The 20,358-nt window shown below is 45.7% G+C and overlaps 1 protein-coding gene, 1 long non-coding RNA gene and 1 other non-coding gene across 3 annotated transcripts; 2 read left to right on the top strand and 1 right to left on the bottom strand.

Moving 5' to 3' along the window:
- Positions 1 to 903: 903 nt before the first annotated feature.
- Positions 904 to 5,845, bottom strand: Vamp8 (vesicle associated membrane protein 8). The gene is made up of 3 exons (XM_027429487.2): positions 5,707 to 5,845; positions 3,492 to 3,650; positions 904 to 1,325 (listed from the first exon to the last, which is right to left on the bottom strand). The coding sequence occupies exons 1-3, from the start codon at positions 5,707 to 5,709 to the stop codon at positions 1,182 to 1,184; spliced, it is 306 nt and encodes a 101-aa protein (XP_027285288.1). The 5' UTR covers positions 5,710 to 5,845; the 3' UTR covers positions 904 to 1,181.
- LOC113837071 lies at positions 5,754 to 19,883 on the top strand. The gene is made up of 3 exons (XR_003487691.2): positions 5,754 to 5,878; positions 9,437 to 9,492; positions 19,759 to 19,883. It is a non-coding gene; the product is annotated as an uncharacterized LOC113837071 (long non-coding RNA).
- On the top strand, positions 19,078 to 19,183 carry LOC113837082. Its single transcript, XR_003487698.1, has one exon. It is a non-coding gene; the product is annotated as a U6 spliceosomal RNA (small nuclear RNA).
- Positions 19,884 to 20,358: the final 475 nt, after the last annotated feature.

Below are 20,358 nucleotides of genomic sequence, written 5' to 3' on the forward strand. Positions count from 1 at the left end.
GAGCTCCTTATTTGGTTATCCAATACTAAGTGGTCAGCCCTGCAAGCATATGCAAGCAAGCAACAGCAAACAGACTCAGCAAGCTGTATCTATGTGTGTGTATAAAACAATAAATAAAAAGAGGCCATGAATTAGAGAGGGAGTAAAGGGAGCATGGGGAGGTTGAAGAGAGTAAATGAAAGGGCAACATAGTATAATTATATTTTAATTAATAAACTAAATTTTTGCCTGGCAGTGGTGGCCCACGCCTTTAATTCCAGCATTCAAGAAGCAGAGGCAAGCGGATCTCTGTGAGGTCGAGGCCAGCCTGGTCTACAAAGGAAGTTCCAGGACAGCCAGGGCTACACAGAGAAACCTTGTCTCAAAAAACCTAATAATAATAATAATGTCTTTTTCTTGTCCAAGGAGAGGGGAAAAAAAAGAGCACAAACTATTCTTGTAGATGACCCAAGTTTGGTTCCAAGCACCCAAGTTGGGCAGCTCACAGCTGCCTATAACTCCAGTTCTAGGGAGATCAAGGGGGACCAAGATCCTCTGGAAGCACCTGCATTCACATACCCATACTTTTTAAAAATCAAAAGTAAGTCCATATAATAGATACACACACACACACACACACATACATACACACACACACACACACACACACACACACACACACGTGTGTGTGTGTGTGCCAGACAGAACTATTGATTCTAGCTGGGTACGATGACTCACATCTGCAGTCCAGGTGTGCAAATCCTCTGAACTGCCATCTTTCTTCTATAAAGTTGTGCTTTCTAGCTTTGCACCATCTTGGTTCTAGATTGGGAGAAACCAATCCAAAGGGGACCCTCAGGAAGAGAGAAACACACAAGGGCAAAGGGTGAAAGAGAAAGGAGGAAAGCGCCTCATACACTTAGCGACAGTGAAAGGTCTTTATTGCCCACCAGCCACCAGCAGTTTCCCAGCCACAAGCAGGGTCCTCTGGGTCTCTCTAACCCACTCTCCGGACCCATGAGATGCAGCCACAGTCCAGCTCTCTCCTCCCAGGGGATCAAGGTGCTTCTGGATTATATGATGTAGCAGAAGGCCCTCACAGGGACAGAGCAGCGTTTCTGTGGAGGAGGACAGGAGAGGGCCCCTCTTGGCACACATGAGGGAGGGTTACCCTGAAGAGGAGGGTGGGATGAACGGGGCTCTTAAGTGGGGATGGTGCCAGTGGCAAAGAGCACAATGAGGATGATGATGACAAAAACAATCACACAGATGATGACAATCATCTTCACATTCTTCCACCAGAACTTCCGGGCCACCTTCTGCGATGTTGTCTTGAAGTGTTCAGACTGTTAGGGACAAGATAAAGTAGTGACCCAATGGCTCTTTCCCTCAGGACAAGAGTACAAATGGAGGCCCACAAGTCATAGGGTAGATGTTTACATCTATACTGAAACAAAGTTGCGGGAGCTAGGGCATAGCTACCCCAAAATTAATTAATTAAGCAATTAATTAATCTTTCCTGTTACAATGGGAATGGAAAGTTTGTTTGTTTGATTTGAAACAAGAGTTTTTCTCTGTAACAGCCCTGGCTGTCCTGGAACTCACTTTATAGACCCGGCTGACCTCAAATTCTCACAGATCTGCTTAACTCTGCCTTCTGAGTGCAGGGATTAAAGGTGTATGCCACCACAACCAGTTATGGGAAAGGGAAAGTTTTTTTAAATATTTTTATAACATTTATTTGTGTCTGTGTGTGTTGCCGTATGCAGCACACTACCCATGTGGTGGACAGAGGGCAACATGCAGGAGCTGGTTCTCTTTTTCCACTCTGTGAGTCCCGGGGATTGAACTCGTGTAATCAGCCATGGTGACAAGAGTCTTTACCCCTTGAGCTATCTCTCTGGGTTTTGTTTGTTTGTTTGTTTTTAACTTTTTGTTTTGTTTTTCAAGACAGGATTTCTCTGTGCAGCTTTGGAGTCTATCCTGGCACTCGCTCTGTAGACCAGGCTGGCCTTGAACTCACAGCGATCTGCCTGCCTCTGCCACCAAAGTCTGGCCATTATTAACTTTTGAGACAGGGACTCACTATGTATCCCTGACTGGTCTGGGACTTCAGAGACCTGTCTATCTCTGCTTGCTGGGTGCTACAATGTATTACCCTCCTACCTTGATAAATCCCTTTCCACAACAATCTGTAAGCTAAGTTCTGGGTTAGAATGCTTGAGCTCATGGAGATTCTCTCTGAGCATGGCAGGGGCCAGGACTTCCCTTCCATTCCTTTTTCTTTCTTTCTAGTCAAGATCTCATATAGCAAAGACTGGCCTCCATTCCTGTGTAGAGAAGGATGACCTTGAACTTTTAAAAATTATATTTTTTATTTATGTTTGTGTGTGTAGTGTGCACATACCAGAGTGGAGGTCAGAGGTTATTTTGTAGGAATTGAGTCTGTCCTTCCACCAAACATGTGCATTCCAGGTACAGTACTCAAGTCCTTAGGCTTGTCAGCAAGTGCCTTTACCCTTTGAGCCATCTTGATGGCCTGGTTTTGAACTTCTGATCCTCTGGCTGCTACCTTCCAAGAGCTGGGGTTACAGGCATGCACCACAATCCTCTGTTTATATGGTGTCAGGGACTGAACCCAGGGTTTCATGAATTCTAGTCAAGAACTCTTACCACCTGAGCCGTGTCTCCAACCTCCCTTCTTTTTCTTGCCCTCCTCCCCCAACTGGCCTGCGCACTGAGGGGTCTTTTACCTATGCTCACAATCTAGGTTTGTTTGATTGGCAGAGCAATCTGGCCTTTGGAGCAGACCCTCAGGCTGGGGTGGGAGGGGGTTACAAGAATGTGCTCCAGATGTGCACATCTCCTGGCTCTATAACACTTTGTCTTCTAGGGACTGTGGAAGCTGGAGGAAGAAGCAGGGCACAACAAAGGTTGGAAGAATAAGAAAATACCTCCTGCTCCCCAAGGTAACTTAGAGTCACTAAGTCTCCATGTACCCAGCTTACGTTTGGGACTCACAGCATGTGGAAACTGAGGCTCCAGCCTTGGCTGAGCAGCTGGTCTGAGCCCATGGCTGCAAAGAGGAGATGGTCTAAGCAAGATGTGTAGGAGATATTATTCTGGCCTTTGGCAGGCAGAGGGATCCTAGGATCAAAGAATTTCACTGCTCTTTCCAGTTGTGTTTTAAAGCAGACTCAGCAGAACTCTATTTTTACAGTCCCAGCCTAATCATGCCTCAAAGAAGCCTAAGAATGCAGCAGTGGACTGAGCTGTCTCAGAAACGGCTCTGCGGGTGGACCCCCCACCCAAGCCCAAATGGACCCACTTACCAGGCTCTGTACTAACCAGTCAAGTAGCAAGGAACCAGAAGTGGGGGCTCAACAATCCCCTCAATAGGCAAGAGGCCAGTAGACATGGCAGTCTGCCATCTCTTCTGCTCATCAGCCTCCACCCCACAGCCTCCCCTCTTGAGATCTCTCCTTCTAATCCCAGTTTGCTCCCCATCTCACCGTGGCTTCCAAGTCCTCAGTCTTGTTTCGGAGATGGTCCAAGTTTTCCCCTCGGGCCAAGATTCTTTCCACATTCTGGGTCATGATATTCTTGACTCCCTCCACCTCACTCTGCAGGTTCCTAACTCGGTCATTTCCGGCACCCCCACTGGCCTCCTCCTGGGTGTCAATACAGGGGTTAATTAGGCCAAGCAGCAGAGGATCCAAGAGGCCACAGGAGGTTGGAAGAACTAAAGTAGATTTTAGCCATTTCCAATACTTTAACTGTTTACAAAGAGAATGTTATTTGTCTATGATCACATGGGTGCACGCACATGTGTGTATCGAGGCATGGAAGGCCAGAGATCAGCGGTGGGTGGTCAGGTGTCACTCGGCAGGTGCCTTCCACCTCAGAGGCTGGGTCTCCCATTGGCCTGGAGCTCTCAGATTAGGCTGACCAGCAAGCCCCAGGGATCAGCCTATCTCTACCATCCTAATGCTAGGAGCCATCACACCTAGTGCTTGTACCATCACACCTGATTTTTTTTTTTTTTTTTTAAACGTGGGTCTGGGGATCCAACTCAAATCTCCATTCTTATGTGACAAAAACTTCACCCACTGAGCCACCTCCCCAGCTTTATTATTTACTTATTTATTTGAGACTGGGTCTCGTATAGCCTAAGAAGGCCTCAAGCTTCCTAAGTAGGATGACCTCCTGTCTCTACCCACCCTGTGCTGAGATTACAGGTGTGCACCACCATCCCTGATTTATGAGATGCTGGGAATCAAACCCAGAGCTTCATGCATTCCAGGCAAGCACTCTACCAACTGAGCCACATTCTCAGTCCTGCAATATATATGCACACACATACATACCTCTGTGTGTGTGTGTGTGTGTGTGTGTGTGTGTGTGTGTGTGTGTGTACCTATCAGTGGGGGTGGCGTGGGGACATGCATGCACACCACAGCACTCATGTGGAGGTCAGAGGAAAATGTTCACGAGTGGGTTATCTTCTACAGTCGGATGGATAGAAGTAGGTGGGATACTGAACTTAGGCTAACATGCTTGCACTGCCTGTCAAGCCATCTTGGCTGCCACATAAGTGCACATAAGTCCCAGAAGATGAGATTTGATTCTGGACTGTCATTCGCCTTCTTTTTGGGATTTACAGGGTCCCTGACAAGGAAAAACAGCGCACACCTCTCCCTACTTCCACTCTCCACAAAGAGGGTCAAGGGGATGACACAGCTGGCATTTCAGTTTTCCTCAGCAGTGCACAGCCAAGCCACCCTCTTCCCAATCCTAGTGGTTCTTACTAGAAAGGTGAGGGCTGGCCAACAGAGCACCCTTGTCTGACCCAACCCAAGTGCCTGTCCAGACAGCTGTTGGTGAGTTGCTCTGGTTCCTGCCTGCTGGGCAGTGTAACTGCGGTTCGGTGGCTGTGGCCCCCAGAAAGTATCATGTGCCGTGCCGTTGGACCACACACTTCTGCTTTCCCCAGAAATGAACGACTGGTATAGGCCACACACCACTGCCTGCTTATGTAGATATCAAACGTCCTCCCTGTTGCGGTCTCTCTATCCAGGAGGCCTCAAGATAAGGCTTTTGAACTAAGAGGGAAAAGGCATGGACTCCTCCCTTAGTGACCCAGAGGCCTCAGGTACCAGCCACCGGTGTGAGCTGAACCTGGATTGTCAGGGAGACCCGGCTTTACAAACCGGGTCTCTCTTGCTAATGTTTCCAGAGGAGCGGCTGCTTTTGGTGGCCGGGCAAGTCCTTCGGGTGGCTGCCTATACACAGTGCGAGGCTAAAGGGGAGAATTCCAGCCTGCTGGGCTGGAATCTGAGCCCCTAAGAGCAGGGGCGCTTGTGGCCCGGTAATGTCACAACACCGGGCTCAGGCCCAGCTGGAGGAGGCGGAGGAGGGGGAGGGCGCGGGCGCAGCAGCTTGGCTTGGAATTCGGGTCCCCCAGCCCCCACCGAAACTCTGATACGAGCCAGCACCGAGGTCACCGTAGGAAGGCAGTGGAGAAGTGTCAGGAACCCCTGGCCCGGAGTGCCGAGCTATTTGTGGACGAGTTGTCAAAAGTAAGGAGACTCAGGCAGCGCTGGCCCAGTAGGGCCAGCCCTCAGACTGCCGCCAACTTAACCTATCTCGACACAGTCAATCCCCAGCCCCGATCTCCCTCTAGCAGCCCCCCTAAATCTCTCTTTTCCTAGTCCCCACGCCACTCACCATGTCTCGGAGCACTTGGGCCTCTCAAAGCAGTACTCGCCTAGTCTGTTTCCACTCAAGGCAGCCACAGCTTCACTTCCTGCTTACTCCAACTTTCTGCCCGCCTCCTGCCCATCCCGCGACTCCAGCCTCTCCAGCTCCTCCTGCCACACCTAACTGCAGGTTTCTCCAGGTAGGCGGCCGCCCTCTGCTGCCCTCCCAGTCTCCTCCCAAACAAAAGCTTAAGCTTAAAGCAACAAGGCACTCCGGACCGGGGCGGGGTGGGGGTTGGGGTGGGGGTGGGGGAGCATCTAAGTTGTCCAGAAGGAGAAAGAAAGGATCAACTAACCCTCCTCAGTTTCCAGAAACCCGTGGCCTCTCCTTTTTACGCTTCAAAGAAGTAACTCTAGTTTTCAGGAATTTAGATTAGCCTTGTTCGGATAGAAACGAATATTCGGGTGAAAAATACCTCGCTGAGCAACCTTTGTCCCCTAGGGCAGTCCTGAGTGAGAAGAAAGCACTAAAATTCCCAGAAAACAGGGCTGGAGAGATGGGTCAGCAGTTAAGAGCACCTGCTGCTCTTGCAGAGAACCAGAGCAGCCAGATGTGGGTACAGGAAACTGTACCCACATCTGGCTGCTCACAAACGCCTGTAACTGCAGCTGGGGGGGGGGATGGGGGATGGCTGGATGCATGCCCTCTTCTGGCCTCTGTGGATATGAGAACACATGTGCATACACACATATACACATATTTGAAATCTTTAAAATTTCTTGGAAAGTTCCAACTTGGCCCTGAGGGAATCTTTGTGGTCTTCTCAGCGTTTTTCAGGTGCTAAGGCTGACCTTAGGCAGTGAGGAGGAGTGCAAACAGCAAGGGCAGGGCACCTTAGCAGTGTCCACCCGGCAGAAGACAGTCGGGAAATGGTGGCTCGCTCAGCCCCTCCTTTCCTTCTAGAGGTCAGCAGTCCTACATTTCCCTCCAAAGGTCACCATGGGGGTTGGTGACCCTGGTCAGTAGTCAGAGGATTGTCCAATGGATTAGGAGGGGGCCTGGGGTAAAGGGTTTTTCCACCACATGTGGCCCTCAGCCAGAAAAAATCTGCTCTTCTCCGGATGGAGTTTGTCAAGACAGAACAATAACAGGGCACCAAGAGAACAGACCTTCTTTCCCACCCCAGAAGAAATAACAGCGCCAAGGAGGAAATCTTAGCTCTCTGACAAATAAGAGCCAAAAAAAAAAAAAAAAAAAAAGGCCTTAATAAATTTAGAATCCCTGTACCATTTTGAGACACTTTGGTGTTTTCCCTTGTGCGTGCTCAGGGACTCATGGCTGCATCCCAAACACTGCACACTTAGTTTTACAGAAGTAAATCAAAGCAACTAGTAAAACTTTAAAAAAAAAATAGATCGTTTTTAAAAGATTGTTTTCCTTATTTTTAATTATGTGTATGTGTGTATGCCTGAGGGCAGAGGTGTCAAGTTCCCTGGTCAGTTACAGGCAGCTGTGAGCCGCATGCTGCGGGTGCTGGGAACTGAACACTCTCTGCAAGAGTCTGCTGTGGGATATTTGTACACTGTGTGAAGATGCTTCAATTGTTGCAATTAAAAGCTGAACAGCCAATAGCTAGGTAGGAAGTATAAGCAGGATTTCAGGGGAGGGGGGAGGAAGAGGAGGAGAAATCTAGGCACGAAGGGAAAAAAGCCAGGAGATACGGAGAGGTAACAGGGGGTGCAAGATGGAAGAGACGTAAGGCCACACAATAGAACGTAGATTAATATAAATGGGTTAATTTAAGTTATAAGAGCTAGTAACAAATAAACCTAAGCTATAGGCCAAACTTCCATAAATAATAACAAGTCTCAGAGCCATTATTTGGGAACTGTCAGGCAGGACAGAAAGAGTAATACCTGCTGAGCTATCTCTCCAGCCCCCTAGTAATATCTTAAAACTGCACAACCCCTTCCTTTCCCAGTAAAGCAAAAGAAAAATCTAGAGTAAACAGGAATGAGATTACAACAGAGAATGTCAGTTCTACACCTGATCTTAGCCATAAGGCCCAGAGGTGACGAGAATGTCAGTTCTAAGGGATTCGATGCCCTCTTCTAGCCTCAGCAGACCCTGTACTCATGTACACAAACACACACAGATATGCACACTTAAAACATAATAATAATAATAGCTGGGTGGATCTCTGTGAGTCTGAGACCAGCCTGGTTTTCTTAACCAGTTCCAGGCCAGCTAGGGCCATGTGATGAGACTGCCAAAAAAAATAATAAAAATTAAATTAAATTAAAATATTTTTAGGTAGGGCGTTGGTGGCACAAGCCTTTATTCCCAGCAGTTGGGAGGCAGAGGCAGGTGGATCTCTGTGAGTTCAAGGCCAGCCTGGTCTCCAGAGCGAGTGCCAGGATAGGCTCCAAAGCTACACAGAGAAACCCTGTCTGGAAAAAAAAAATTAAAAAAGAGTTGTATTTTAAAAGAGTCACCTTAAACTGCAAGGAGGTCTACAAGACCTAACCCTCCTAGGCTGGGTGTGGTTGTAAACGCCTTTAATCCCATCACTTGGGAAGCAGAGACAGGAGGATGTCCATGAGTTTGAGGCTGGCTGGCTGGTCTACATAGTGAGTTCCAGAACAGCCAGGACTGGATAGAGAGACCCTGTCTCAAAAAAAAAAAAAAAAAAGTGGGGATGGGTCTCTCAGCAGCAGAGATTTGCCTAGAATGTTTGGAGTTCTAGGTTCTGTCCTAAGACTTCCCACCCTTCTCTACTTGTGTTGTCCAATACAACCCTGATCACATGTGGTCATTGAGAATTCACAGTGTGGCTGGTGAGAATCGAGGCTATAAAATGCATGTCAACTTTCAAAAACAGCACAAAAATGCTACTTTCATAAATTTCATTAATATTTTATAGCCTGGTGTGGTGTTCCATACCTGTAATCCCAGAACTCAGGAATCTGGGGCCGGGACAAACACAGTCAAGCCTACCTTGGGCTACATAGCCAGACCTTCAATCAGTCAATCAGTCAGTCCACCAATAGAGCAACCAGCGGATGGCATGTTGAAATGACCTTTTGGATGGGTTACACCTGTACTGCCATGCTTGCTGGGTTTGACTCTAATGCTTCCTGCGATGCCAGATGAGGACTCTACCAGCTGAGCTACACCTCCAGCCTCTTTTACAGTTTTGTTTGACAGCAGAAAAAATTGAACTGCACAGCTAATGAAAGCTTTATTATATTTTCTTTGGAGATGGATGCTGGGAATTGAACCCAGGGCCAGTCACGTGCTTGTTAGGCAAGACCCTACTGTCCAGTCATAGCTTCTGTCTCATTTCATTATTTCTAGAGACTTAGAGGGCGTTGGAATCCCTGGAAGTGTTGTGAGCCACCTGATGTGGGTGTGGCCACCTGAACTTAGGGCAGTTTGTACTCTCAATGCCGAGCAACATCTCCAGTTCTCTCTTTTGGATTTATTATTTTTTATTTTATATTTTGAGACAGAATCTCATAATGTAGCTCAGGTGGCCTGAAACTCAGTGATCTTCTCTCCTCAGATTCCTAAATTTGGGGATTATTTGGGGCCAAATGCCCAGGTGTTCCTTTTCCTCCCTCCCTCCCTCCCTCCCTCCCTCCTTCCCTCCGGCTTTCCTCCCTCCATTCTTCTGTCCCTTTCCCTTGCCTTTCACCCCCCTTGCCTCCCACTGAACCGAGAACTCCCCAGACTCTGTTGAGATTGTTTTCCATAGGCTTTTCGTTTCTGGAAAGAAGAGGGCTCTCTGCTTCAGAAGAAATGAAAATCTCAGTAAGTTTTCTGTGCTTTGTGTTCTAACTTTAGTGTGATTTTTTTCCCCCTTGAGACAAGGTCTTATGAAGCTGGGACTGGCCTGGAGCTCACTATGCAGCTGAGAATGATCCTGCTGTGATCCATTAGTACTGGAATTATGGGCTCACAATACAAACCCAGGACTGGGAACTCACCACTTTGTGAGGAATGAGGACAGTAGGTCGAGGCTAGAGAAGCCGAGGCAGTGTTTTAAGGATGCTCTCAGTCTCTAGTGAAGGGGCTCATGAAGGAAACAGACTGCCCCACTGGCCAATGTGTCAATCATTAACAATTAAGGGTCCCTGTGAAACAAAGAGATAGCTACCATTAGTTATCACATCCTGAGGTCTGCAGGTTTTACAACTGGTGGGATCAGGAGGCTATCTGATTCCCAGGCCTCCCCTCAAGACAAAGGGCTTCCTAGGAACCCATGACTCTGGTCACATATTCAACAGACTGAGAGTCAAGGTCCCACTCTAAGCTTATGGTTTTTGCCTTTAAAAACGCCTGGGGGACGGGGCTGCTCTCTAGCCTGCATGCTGAGAGAGCCTGTTTGTACAAACGTCTACCTTTCATTAAAGCCTCTTGCTGTTTGCATCAAGTTTCGGCCTCCTCATGATGATTGGGGTGGCCGCAGTCCTGGGAAAAGATTCTGGAGGCCTGAGCTTCCGGGGGTCTTACACTATAGCCAGAGTCCGCCTAGAAACAAAGCAGAACAAGAGAGAGAAAAAGAAGAGAGATGAAATGAGAAAGTAGGGAAGAGGAGTATTACAGCCACAAAAGGCAACTAGTTTTAGGCTGGTGGAGTTACAAATCAAGATCTCATTTCATAAACAAACAAGCAAAAGGTGGGCATGACAGTTCATGCATGTAATTCTAGCAATGGAGCAACAGGGATAGGGGGATCATGGAGTTGAAGGCCAGCCTAGGCTACATAGTGAGTTCCAGGCTGGACTGGGCTAAAGAGTGAGAGAGTCTCAAAAACAAACAAATTCAACCAAACAATCGTACTTCAGCCTAGAAGCTGGGTCTGGAGAGAGCCAGGGAGTTTAGTTTCCTTTGGATGACAAGCTAAATTCCCCACGTGATGGGATTTTGGTGCTGGAAGGCCTTTTGTTCAGGAGAAATGTGTGGTGGGTCTGTCACATCTAGTACCACTTTCCTGTTTTAAAGGTTTCCTCTGTAGAGCTGTTTTGTAGGAGAGCCTTGTTTTTTGTTCGATATTTAAAAATAAAACTATCTTGGGAAAAACAATCATACAAAATAAAAAAAGGAGGCTGGTGCCAGGCATGGTGACACAGGCCTGTAAAGCCCATATTGGAGGATGGGGTGGGCTACAGTGTGAGCCAACAAACAAAATGAAGCAAACATAAACGCAAGGGCTTGGGGGTAGCTCTGTGATTGTTTTTCTAGCCCATGTGAAGTCCTGGGTTTGATCCCAGCATCACACCCCGGGGTAATGCTCATTCCTTCTTGGACATTTTATATGTTCACTTTCTTCTTTCTACCAGCTCCAGCTGCCCAGTGGATGCCAAAATGGTCTCTGCTCTAGACAACTCTTATCCATTTCCAAACACACCTTTCCAGTCCTATCCATTCCTTTAGAGACTACTTGCTGTGTTCCCCAAACAGACTTTAACCCCCTGGTTAAAGGCAGATTTCTGGGCAGGCATTCCAGGTGTCCGACCACTTTCCGAAGCTTTCAGGAGCCCGCCTTCTCAGCCCCACCCATGCCTGTCCTCTAACACCCATTTTTGCTGAAGGGTTTCTTCACTCCTTGGGCCTGTGGAAATTCTTCTCATACTTCTTTATTTCTGGAATTCCCCACAGAATTGAATTTGCCTCTTCCGCCCTCATCTCTATCAATTTCCTTTTTCACATACATGCTTTTGTATCTGCATGCACATTCTTCGTCTCCAAGACTTACATTTTTTATTTATTGTTGAGATTCTATTATTTTGCTATAGAATCTTAGTTAGCCTTGAATTTATGATAATCCACCTGCCTCAACCTTGCTAGTCCTGGGTTTACCAGCATGGGACACCACGCCCAGTGTATATTTAAATTCTGAAACACAGCACTACTTTTTTTTTTATTCTTTTTTTTTTCTTTTCACAGTACTACTTTAATTTTTTTTTTTAAACCATATATAGAGCCTGGCGTTGGTGAAGCACGCCTTTAATCCCAGCACTCAGGAGGCAGAGGCAGGCTGATCTCTGTGAGTTCGAGGCCAGCCTGGTCTCCAGAGTGAGTGCCAGGATATGCTCTAAAGCTACACAGAGAAACCCTGTCTCGAAAAACCATATATATATATATATATATATATATTTTTTTTTGTTATTTTGGTTTTTTTGTTTTTGTTTTTCGAGGCAGGGTTTCTCTGTGTAGCTTTAGAGCATATCCTGGCACTCGCTCTGGAGACCAGGCTGGCCTCGAACTCACAGAGAACTGCCTGCCTCTGCCTTCCAAGTTCTGGGATTAAAGGTGTGCGCCACCAACACCCGGCAATAATTTATATTTTTATTTTATGTGCATTGATGTTTTGTCTGCTTGTATGTCTGTGTGAGGGTGTCGGGTCCCCTGGCACTGGACAGTTGTGAGCAGCCATGTGGGCACCATAAATTGAACCCAGGTCCTCTGGAAGAAAAGTCAGTGCTCTTAACCTCTGAGCCATCTTCCCAGCCCCAACACTGCACTACTTTTAAAAAAAAATTTTAAATGTATCTCTGACTTTGAGGCCAGCCTGGTCTGCATAGTATGCTCCTGGCAAGCCAAGGCTACATACTGAGACCATATCAAAAGCCAAAACAAAATGGACAAACACAGAACCCCACAAAACACTGAAGCAGCGGTCAGTGGTGCTGCGTGCCTTTAATTCCGGCACTCAGTAGGCAGAGGCAGGCAGGTCTCTGTGCATTCGAGGCCAGCCTGGTCTACAGAGCGAGTTCCAGGAAAGCCTCCAAAGACACCTTGTCTCGAAAAACCAAAACCAAAACAAAACAAAACACTGAATCCAGGAAGGATTTATCTAGGAGCTGTTTGGACATACTGAACCAGAGCACCCTAAAAAAATTCATGAGGCAAAGACAGGGGCTTCTTTTGTTTTGCTTTTTGTTGGGAATTTCCAGAATAGTTTTTTGGAGGCAGTCATTGCTTGGGCAGACATCCTAAATTGTAAACCTTCCTGTTAATTATTGAGGGTACCCCTGCTGAGAAATGTTGAAGGCCAGCAGATACTGACTTCAATTGTTTACCCAAGCCTATTGGAACATTCTGTGGTTTAACCTTTAGCAGGTTTGAGTGCAGGCCTTTTGCAACCTCCCAACTCCACTTTAAAAAAAAAAAAAAAACCTTAATTGCTAGAAGTGTGTATCGGCATGGCACTTATCACTCTAGCCACTTGGAAGCTGAAGTCAGCCTGGGCAACATAGAAAGAAGACCACATCTCAAACTTAAAATGAGAAAAATGCCTAGCACAAGAGTGATGTCACATACTTGTGATTTCAGCTCTCAGGAGCCTCAAGTGGAAAGATAAATAAGTTCCAGGCTAGCCTGGGCTGCAAAGTGAGGTGCTGTCTGAAAATTTTTTAGTTTTATTTATTTGTTTATTTATTTATTTATTGTTTTTCGAGACAGGGTTTCTCTGTGTAGCTTTGGAGCCTATCCTGGCACTGACTCTGGAGACCAGGCTGGCCTTGAACTCACAGAGATCCAATTGCCTCTGCCTCCCGAGTGTTGGGATTAAAGGCATGTGCCACCAACACCTGGCAACTATTAGTTTTAATGATTTAATTTTCCTTGGTAGAGAGCAGGGCTTGTGTCCTCACTTAGTATTATATAACATAGCCTCCCCTTAAGGCAACTTATTCAATGTTTTGGATGTTAAAGTTAGAGCTAAATAAGGTGGTTTTGTTGTTTTTTTCTTCACAATGCAGACAGAATGACATTTTTATTAGAAAAAGACCCATGAAGAGATTTATTACACAACCTTTAGACTATTTCATGAGACACGATGCTGAAGGCTTTGTATATGAAACTAACAACTCCCTGAGCCAAAGCAGGCCACTAGGCAAAGGCCACTGAATTAGCACCACCCGTTAATTGTTTGTTTGGGAGGGGGTATTTTCTTTGATTTTTAATTTAATTTTTTATTTTATGTGCACTGGTGTTTTGCCTGCACATATGTTGTGTGAGGGTGTTGGATCTTTGAGTTACAGACCAGTGTGAGCTGCCATGTGGATGCTGGGAATTCAGGTATAAACCGGGAGGTGGTGGCGGCGGCGGCGGCACATGCCTTTAATGCCAGCACTCTGGAGGCAGAGGCAAGTGGATCTCTGTGTGTTTGAGGCCAGCCTGGTCTACAAAGCTAAACAGAGAAATCTTGTCTCTAAAATAACCAAAAATAAAAGACAGGTGTATTTCTTGTATCCAAAAGCTCTAGGTGAATGTTGCAACCCTACCTAGCTCACCCAGAACTTTTGATTTCTCAAAGGACGTTGTACTTAACTTTAAAATCATTTTCCCTTTTGTTTTATTAGGTGTTTTGCACTCATGTATGCTTGTGCACCCTGTGGTGGTAGTCAGAGGCCAGAGAGGATATCAATCACCTAGGACTAGAGCTATTGCCAGTTGTGGTGAGCTGCAATGTGGGTGCTGGGACTTGAACTCAGATCCTCTGGGAGAGCATCCAGTGCTCATAACTGAAGAACCATCTCTCCAACCCAAATTGTACTTATATTTTAAAGCAAGTTCAAATGCTACTGCTGTGTGTGTGCATGGGTGTGCAGGTACATTTGGGAGGCAAGGTCGGAGGACAATCTGGGTATGATTCCTTTCAAGCAATGTCCACTTTTTTTTTTTTTTTAAGACATGGTCTATCATAGGCCTGGAATTCACCAAATAGACAACACTGGCTGTCCAAAAGCCCAAGGGAATGACCTATCTCCATCTCCCCACCCCTGAGATTATAAGTACACTGCAAATCTTTGTTTGGCTGCAGTCAGAGTTAGGGTCTTGTGCATGTTATTGAAGCCCTCTAGCTGCTGAGCTGCACCACCAACCCAAACTCAGAACAAACAAATAAAAACAGTCTTGATTTTTCTACTCCTAATTAATTTCCTTCAGTGCTCCCATAGAATTTATTTAATATTTATGACATTCTATGTCATAATAGCAGTACTGCTAGGGTTCTTAGGGTCAAACCCTGGGCTCCAAAAGCCCCAACAAGCTAGGCTTGGCCACCAATCCCCAATACACCAATTGAAGAGACAAGTAACAGAAACAGAAAAAGGAGATTGGTCCAATGTGTCCACATTGGAGAGAGGGACAGAGAAAGAGGTCAAATGGCCGAAATCCACCTTTAGGGTATTGACACGAGGTTTAGAGTCAAATAGAGGGCAAGAGGCATGCATGACTGAGCAGTCTTGGTCAGTATGCACTCGCCCTCATCATGGACCCCTCATTGCCTCTCCTCAAGTCTGGCCTGCAGTGTAGTCTGATAAGGAGTCAGAATTCTGTGAAATCTCTCCTGGGAGGCAACTTCTTCCCAGATGACACCAGACTTGCCTTTGCCTTACTCTAGCTTGGGAATCTGGAGAAATTTTAATTCTTTGGAACCAATAGGCTGATAACTTAGGGAGGGGCACAAATGTCTCTCTTTAGCAATCTTCAATCCTATTAGATAGATGGTTACAGAAGTTGCCTAATGTTTCCATATCATTAATTTTATTTTTTACTTTTTCGTGTGTGTGTGTGTGTGTGTGTGTGTGTGTGTGTGTGTGTGTGTGTGTGTGTTCAAGTGGAGGTCAGAGGACAATTTGCAGAAATTGATTGTCACCTTCCACCAAATTAGTCCCAAGGATTAAAATCAGGTCATTAGGCTTGGTAGCAGTCACTGAGTCATCCTGCCAACCTGTGCTATTGTGTTAGTCAGTGTTCTATTGCTGTGAAGAGACATCATGACCACAGCAACTCTTATAAAGGAAAGCACTTAATTGGGGAATTGCTACAGCTTCAGAGGTTTAGTCCATTGTCATGGTGGTAGTAAGTCCTCATGGTGGCAGGCAGGCTTGGTGCTGGAAAGGTAGTGAGAGCTTTACATACTGATCCTCAAGTCGCAGGTAGAGACACTGGGCATGGCATGGGCTTTTGAACTCACCTCCTCCAACAAGGACACACCTCTTAATCCTTGCCAACAGTCCACCAACTGGGACCACACAGCCTATAGGGGTCATTCTTAATCAAACCACAACAGTTATTATTATTATTATTCCTGTGGATTGAACTCGGGACTTCATACTTGCTAAGTACACACTTAGACTCAACTCCACACTCCATCCCTCCATTCTACAGACATTGCTACTGCCCTCTCTCTCCCCACTTTGTGTTTTAGACAGAGTCTCATATAGTCCAGGCTGGTCTCCATTTCAATATGTAGCCAAGGACGGCCTTGAACTCCTTATCCTCCTGCCTCTACTTGCCAAGTGTGATTACAAGAGTGAGCCACTTTTATATAACTTGATGGAATTAACTTGGGCAGTTGGATACGTTTGAGGATCTAACTCAGAGCCTCATGCCTGTTAGGCAAGTACTTTATCACTGAGCTACACAGCCCAGAGCCATCATTGTGGATGGTCCTAGGAGAGGCAATACAAACTTTCCAAGCTGCACTGAGTCCCTTTGGACCACAGGTTTTTATTTTTTTTTTATTTCCTGTGTATGGACGTTTTGCCTGCTGGGCCACAGTTTGATAGTGATTGAGAGATTCATCTCGTATAGGTCTGTAGCTCCCAAAGGGATGTGACCTGCCTTGCCTGTTGGGATAACCTAGCAGTGGACATGTCCTAGCAGCAGGAACTCTATTGGCCTAGTGATTCCAGCTGCCAAACACATCTGGCCCCAATAACCCTTGCTTTTATGTCAACATCTGCCAGCAGCGGTGCTCAGTGTGGCTCAGAACTCCTGGGGACTTCAAGGACAACAGCTACAATAACATTGCCATGTTGACATTTGCACTCTGATGCTGGCAACATAGCAAGAAGATAGAGGCAGCAAATTGGAATGGTGCCCATTTGTATTCCTTCCTGTCACATATTTCTAATATATTTTCTTATTTGTTCATTTATTCATTTTATGGTTTTTTGTTTGGTTGGTTTGTTTTTTGGAGACAGTGTCACATGTAGCCTAGGCTGGCTCCAAAGTTTCTATTCAGCTAAGAATGGCCTTGAATTCTTCATCTCCTGCTTCTACCTCCCTCCCAAGTACTGGGATTATAGGCATGCTCCAACATGCCTAGTTTGAAATTTTTTGTTTGTTTTGCTTATTTTACATTTATTTATTAAAAATTTTAAATGATTTATTTTAAAGCCAAGACTGGTGGCATTTAAATCCCAGTACTTGGGAGGCAGATGTAGGTGGCCCACTGTGAATTCAAGGCCAGCCTGGACTATGTAGTTAATGTATTCCAAGCAGGTCAGAGCTACAAAGTGAGATTTTGTTTGCATGCCTATGTGGTACTCTTGGAGACCAGAAGGGGGCATCAGATCCCTAAGAGCTGAAGACGCTCTTAACTACTAAATTATATTTCCAGCCTTTCTTTTCTGTTTCCCGCTGTCCCTCCGTTCCTCCGTCCCTCCCTCTTTCCCTCCCTTCCTTTTAAATTTGTGTATCTATGTGTGTCTCTGATACCCACAGAGGCCAGACACACCGGATCACCCTAGAACCAGAGTAACACTGGTTGTGAAACCACTCAATGTGGGTGCTAGGAATCAGATTTGAGACCTCTGAAAGAGAAGCAAGCACTCTTAAATGATGAGACATAGCTCTAGCCATCCTGTTGATTTTTTTTTTTCTGACACAGGGTTTCTCTGTGTAGCCTTGGCTTTCCTGGAACTCACTCTAGACCAGGCTGGCTTCAAACTCATAGAGACCCACCTGCCTCTGCCTCCCGAGTGCTGGAACTATAGGCGTGCGCCACCACTGCTCAGCCATATTGATTTTTTAAAAAATACTTTATTTTCATTTACTTTAAATTTTTAACTGTGTGCATTTTGTCTGAATGTATATCTGTGCAACATATGCAGCCTGGTGTCCATAGAGGCCAGAAATGGGTCTTGGGTCCCCTAGAACTGGAGTTACAGATGGTTGTGAGCTTCCAAGTGGTTGCTAGGAATTGAACCCCAATCCTCTAGAAGAGTAGTCAGTGCTCTTAACTGCTGAACCATCTCTGTAGTCCCCTTTATTTTATTTTATTTTATTTTTTGGTTTTTCGAGACAGGGTTTCTCTGTATAACAGCCCTGACTGTCCTAGAACTTACTCTATTTATTTTTAATTAGTGTGTGTGTGTGTGTGTGTGTGTGTGTGTGTGTGTGTGATGTGTAGATTTGTGCATATGAGTGCAAGTGTCCATGGAGACCAGAAGCATCAGAGTTGGTGTTATAGGAAGTGGTGAGCTGTATGTGCTGTGCTCTTCTCTCTCTCTCTCTCTCTCTCTCTCTCTCTCTCTCTCTCTCTCTCTCTCTCTCTCTCTCTCTCTCTCTCTCTCTAAGACAGGGTTTCTCTGTGTAGCTTTGGAGCCTATCCTGGCAATCGCTCTGGAGACCAGGCTGTCCTCGAACTCACAGAGATCCGCCTGCCTCTGCCTCCTGAGTGCTGGGATTAAAGGCGTGCGCCACCAACGCCCGGCCTGAGCCATTTTCTATGGCCTTATTTATTCTTGAAATGGTGCTATGTCCCCCAGGCTGTTTCACTAAGTAACCCAGGATGATTGTGAACTTTTAATTCTCCTGCCTCCACCTCCTGGGATTACAAATGTGGACCACCACACCTTATTTTATGCAGTGCTGGGGACTGTACCCAGGGTTTCATTCATGTTAAGCAAGCTTTCTACCAACTGAGCTACATCCCCAGCTCCCCAGATTGCAATGTGGGTGCATAGTTGTGTGTGTTCATGTGTGTGAGGGTGTGCACATGCCATGGTGTGCATGTGGCGGTCAAGGGACAATATCAGATGTTGTTCTTTTTTTTTTTTTTTTTAAGTTTTTAAAAGATTTTATTTATTATGTATACAGTCTTCTGTCTGCATGCCAGCAGAGGGCACCAGATCTCTCTTAAAGGTGGTTGTGAGCCACCATGTGGTTGCCGAGAATTGAACTCAGGAGCTCTAGAACAGTCAGTGCTCTTAACCACTGAGCCACCTCTCCAGCCCGGAATTAATTTTTTTTTTTTTCAAGACAGGGTTTCTCTGTGTAGCTTTAGAGCCTATCCCGGCACTCACTCTGGAGATCAGGCTGGCCTCGAACTCACAGAGATCTGCCTGCCTCTGCCTCCCGAGTGCTGGGATTAAAGGCGTGTGCCACCAACGCCCGGCTCAAATCACTCTTATCACCTTTGTCTTTGGTGTTCCTACTGGTATTGCCCATTAAGCAGCACTTAAAGCATTCCATTGCTTTCCTAACCCAAACTCAACAAAAGCACGGCTAGGTCTATCATAGCAATAACCCAGTCCCTGGTTCCAACGTCTGTCTTAGTTAGGATTTCTATTGCTGTGAAGAAACACCATGATCGTGCTCGCTTCGGCAGCACATATACTAAAATTGGAATGAACAGAAAAGATTAGCATGGCCCCTGTGGAAGGATGATATACAAATTCGTGAAGTGTTCCATATTTAAAAAAAAAAAAGAAAAGAAACACCATGATCATGGTAATTCTTATAAAGGAAAACATTTAATTAAAACTCCATTTTAGTTCAGAGGTTCAGTCCCTTATCATCTTGACTGGACACGGTAGCATGCAGGCTGATATGGTGCTGAAGAGCTAGCTAAGTGTCCAACATCTCGGCTTGCAGGCCACAGGAAGTACTTTGTCTCACTGGATATAGCTTGAGCATAGGAAGCCTCAAAGCCCACCCTACAGTGACACACTTCCTCCAACAAGACCATACTTATGCCAAGGTCACACCTCCCGTTAGTGCCACTCCCTTTGGGGGCATTTTCTTTCAAACCACCACAAGGACCTTATGGTTGGGCCCAAATTTTCCACAAAAACTTGTAGGACTTGCTGGATCAAACACAAGGCATCACACATACTAGACCAGTGATCTATTATGTTATAGATGTAATTTAGCTAAATATGTAATAGCTTTTTAATTGTATTTGAATGAGTCAGCATATATGTGTATATGTGTATGCTATATAATTTTGTTTTTTGTTTGCCTGTTTGTTTTTTGTATTTTCTTTTTATATAGGTGATTCTGAAACTTACTACATACCTGAGGACAACCTTCAACTCCCAATACTGCTGCCTCCACCTTCTGAATGTTCGAATTATAGGCTTGCACCACCACATTTAACACTGATGTATAGTTTTTGAAATTTGTTTTTATTATTTTTAGTTATGTGTATAAGTCTGTGTGTAGGGAAAAAGGGCCAGCCAAAGAAACATACCCTGAGCAGGGCCAAAGAAACACACTTTGTTTGGCCCTGCAACCAGAACTAAAGAAATGCACCCTGACTGTGAAGCTAGTGCCAAAGAAACACACTTTGTCCCTAGAATCAGAGCCAATGAAAGAAATGCACCCTGGCCCTAAAATTAGAACCAAGAGGCTAGAAAAGGACTAGTGAAAGAAACACACTTTGGCCCTGAAACCAGAGTCAAATCTGACCCTAAACCTGAGCAGAAAACCAACCAATTCCTGAATATGAGATCTAGCCAATCTAAACCCAAGGGACTGAAATCTGACCAATCCCCACCCTGGAAATCTCCCTGGAAAAACTCTGCCCCTAAGAAGCCCTGTATAAACCCTGTACCTGTTCAACTTGTGACTGTCAGACTGTCTGGTTGTCCT

The sequence above is a fragment of the Cricetulus griseus genome, chromosome 8, assembly GCF_003668045.3.
Source record: "Cricetulus griseus strain 17A/GY chromosome 8, alternate assembly CriGri-PICRH-1.0, whole genome shotgun sequence".
NCBI classification, from domain to species: Eukaryota; Metazoa; Chordata; class Mammalia; order Rodentia; family Cricetidae; genus Cricetulus; species Cricetulus griseus.